This window comes from Hordeum vulgare, chromosome 3H, assembly GCF_904849725.1.
Source record: "Hordeum vulgare subsp. vulgare chromosome 3H, MorexV3_pseudomolecules_assembly, whole genome shotgun sequence".
Taxonomy (NCBI): Eukaryota; Viridiplantae; Streptophyta; class Magnoliopsida; order Poales; family Poaceae; genus Hordeum; species Hordeum vulgare.
The window spans coordinates 596,824,117-596,826,983 of record NC_058520.1 but is presented as its reverse complement, the minus strand read 5'-3'; the positions used below and the strand labels follow the sequence as shown (position 1 = coordinate 596,826,983).

Below are 2,867 nucleotides of genomic sequence, written 5' to 3'. Positions count from 1 at the left end.
TGAATTATGTAAGGTTTGGTTGGGGGTTTCCCAAACTTCGTTCTCGATGTAATCTCGGATGACATTCCGTTTTTTGATGCTTAAATAAGGCTGGCCATAGTGGGGAGTAACATAGTAGTAACATCACACATTACAATGCAAATTTGCTTATGTGGCAGTGAGTTAATGAGGAGAGAGGTGCTTGTGGTAACTAGCTATGTTACAGTAACATCACACATACCAATACAAAATGAGTCTATATCCTAATTAATATGACATCCCACAAATGTTACTACCCACTATGGAGGTAGTAACATAGACCAGTAACATGTGCATGTTACTTGGCTAAGTTACTCCCCACTATGAGCAGCCTAAAGCGGCAGCGACTTTTCCCTAAAAAAAAAGATTATGGATACGGCTGTCTCCTGCCACGTACATTCGTTCAGTCGGTTGCTTACTGTTCCCGCCCCCAATTTACGTGTCTGGTTTTGACCGTCTGAAAAGTTGAGCGCATTTCTGAGCAATGCTACACGTACAGGAGTTTTACAGGCTGAGATGAGGTGGAATGCATTGATTCGTGATTAAGATGAAGCGGGCCCATCCCAAAAATCAGGATGGGAGAGATTAGTGTGGAGAAAGACCGGTCCGTTAAATCTTATAAAAAGTTTTCGTAAGTCTAGCATTTTTGTTCTTTCACACTGCCGCCGCCTGGGATTTCTTGACCTGTGTGCTTTGGGTCCCCTGGTCTGTCATACTCATACCTGGGGCTGTTGTTCCCCCCGTTTCGATCCAAGCTCTGCTTCCTAGACTCTCACCTTGGTCGTGCTGCCGTCGTAAGCTCCTGGAGCGGAGGAGGAAGAAGTAGACAGCGCAGGTTGATGGCCTGGGAATGGGAAACTAGGACCGGTGCTGCAAGTTATATAGGATCCGCAAGTCATTTGTGACCGTTTGCAAGTTAATGTACATAGGATCGGCAAAAAAATGGTTATATGGACTTCAGATGTGAGCCTTTTCATTTTTCTGTTGGCACCGTGACTCAAACATAGGGTAAGTTTATTCATGTTTCATACACACATGCACCCATACACCCCACTAGTGCCAGCTAAACTCCTTTACTGGTAGATCGCCGCGTGCTGGGCCACAAGTTTAAATTTGTCGGTGCTCGCTGCGTACCCGGCGACGAGCTCGTCCCAGTCCGGTAGGCACCCCTTCACGACATCACTCGACGTGTACTCCTTGGCCCACCGGCACAGAGCAGGGAAGTCGGCGGCGTCCATGATGCTCACCCCGGCGACCTCCTCCATAGCCCCAAGCCAGTACGCGAGCCCGCTTGCAGCGACGTCGACGTACCCGATACCGTCCCCGGCGAAGAACCTCTTCCCCTCCAGCTGCGCCTCCAGGAGCGCCAGTCTAGCCCTGGCCTCCTCCCGAAACCCTGCCCGTGCGTCCCCGTCCGCCGCCCAGAGCGCCAGCCACAGCAGCCTCCAGCAGTGGTTCACGCCCAGGAAGCCCGCCCAGAACCGGGCGGCGGCGCGGCCAGCAGGGTCGGAGGGCAGGATGGGCGGGCCGTCAAAGGCCTCGTCTACGTACTCGACGATGACGAGGGACTCGCACACGGCCGTCCGGTCGCCGTGGAGGAGCACCGGCACCTTGCCGCCGTGGACGGGGTTGCTCCGGAGCAGCAGCTCGCTCTTGTTGTCCAGGTCCTCGGCGATGAGCTCGTAGGGGACACCCTTGAGCCGCAGGGCCACCTCGGCGCGGTGGCTGAACGCGCTGAACCGAGTGCCGATCACCTTCACCGGCTCGCACATTTGAATGTGATTTCGTGGTAAGTAGGATGTCCCGTCCTTTCTACGTTCCCTATTTGAAGGGCCGCTGCATTGACTTTCAAGTAGATTGTGTAGCACATAATAGGAGTATATATGTGCTTTCATGCAGGAAACTTTCGCCGTGTGACGTTTGAGTAGTTGTGTCAGCAACTAGATTGTCAACCTTTTCCTTGTGAATGATGGAGAGATGAATGATGCATTAGCTTGTAGATTATCGTGGAGGCAATTACGGTGAAACTTCTGAATTAGCTAATGTCATCAACTTCTTGGTCACTTACAGCACGTCCATCCAAAGTGAACAACTCACATATTAGATATCACGCATAAGAGTAACATAAACTAAACATCACCGCTGTTTTTTGACCGTTTGTCTTAAACTTGAAAAGGTTTCACCACAGGGCCGGGCTGGTGAAATCCGGGGCCCTGCGGCAAACTAAAAAATGAGACCCTATCTTGTTATGAAAATAGAATTACAGAAATAAAAAATATTACATCTACTTGCAAAAGACATGATTGATGACTCATCTAGATTCTTGAAATACTTCCCTAAAAAAAGATACTTGGAGCACTTTATAAGAAAAAAAAGTAATTAAATGGGACATTAAAAAATTTATGAACCTAAAGTTCAATGAAATAAATGTTTCACCAAGGACGCTGAACAAAAAAGGAGCTACCGAGCAAAAGGTGCATGGGGAAGCATGTATTGGCCTACCTGCCCTGAAGTACAAGTACATACTTAACAACTGACCTAGTACACACAACAACACATATCCTCATTTTGGCCTCAGTTTTTTTTTTTCTACGGTGCACTTTGCCCTGGAAACACGATTGTGTAACTGGCAGAGTGCGTGCGAGCGTTGACCCGGTGAGGAAGGATCACGACCAACTCAGCCTTAAGCGCCGGCTAGGACAACCAGCGCCTACAGCCCTGCGAAATGGGCCGGCCCAGTTCCAGGGCTGATTTTTCTATAAGTAAAACCAAAAAAGCAAAAAACAAAAACTGGACATAAAAAGTTCATAAAAGCGAAAATGGTTCATAAATTTTGAAATGGAAGTTCA

General features: G+C 48.7%; 1 protein-coding gene across 1 annotated transcript; it reads right to left on the bottom strand.

The window, feature by feature from the left end:
- Window positions 1-1,091: 1,091 nt before the first annotated feature.
- Window positions 1,092-1,790, bottom strand: LOC123440937 (probable glutathione S-transferase). The gene has a single exon (XM_045117474.1). It carries the CDS (start codon window positions 1,788-1,790, stop codon window positions 1,092-1,094), a length of 699 nt encoding a protein of 232 aa, XP_044973409.1.
- Window positions 1,791-2,867: the final 1,077 nt, after the last annotated feature.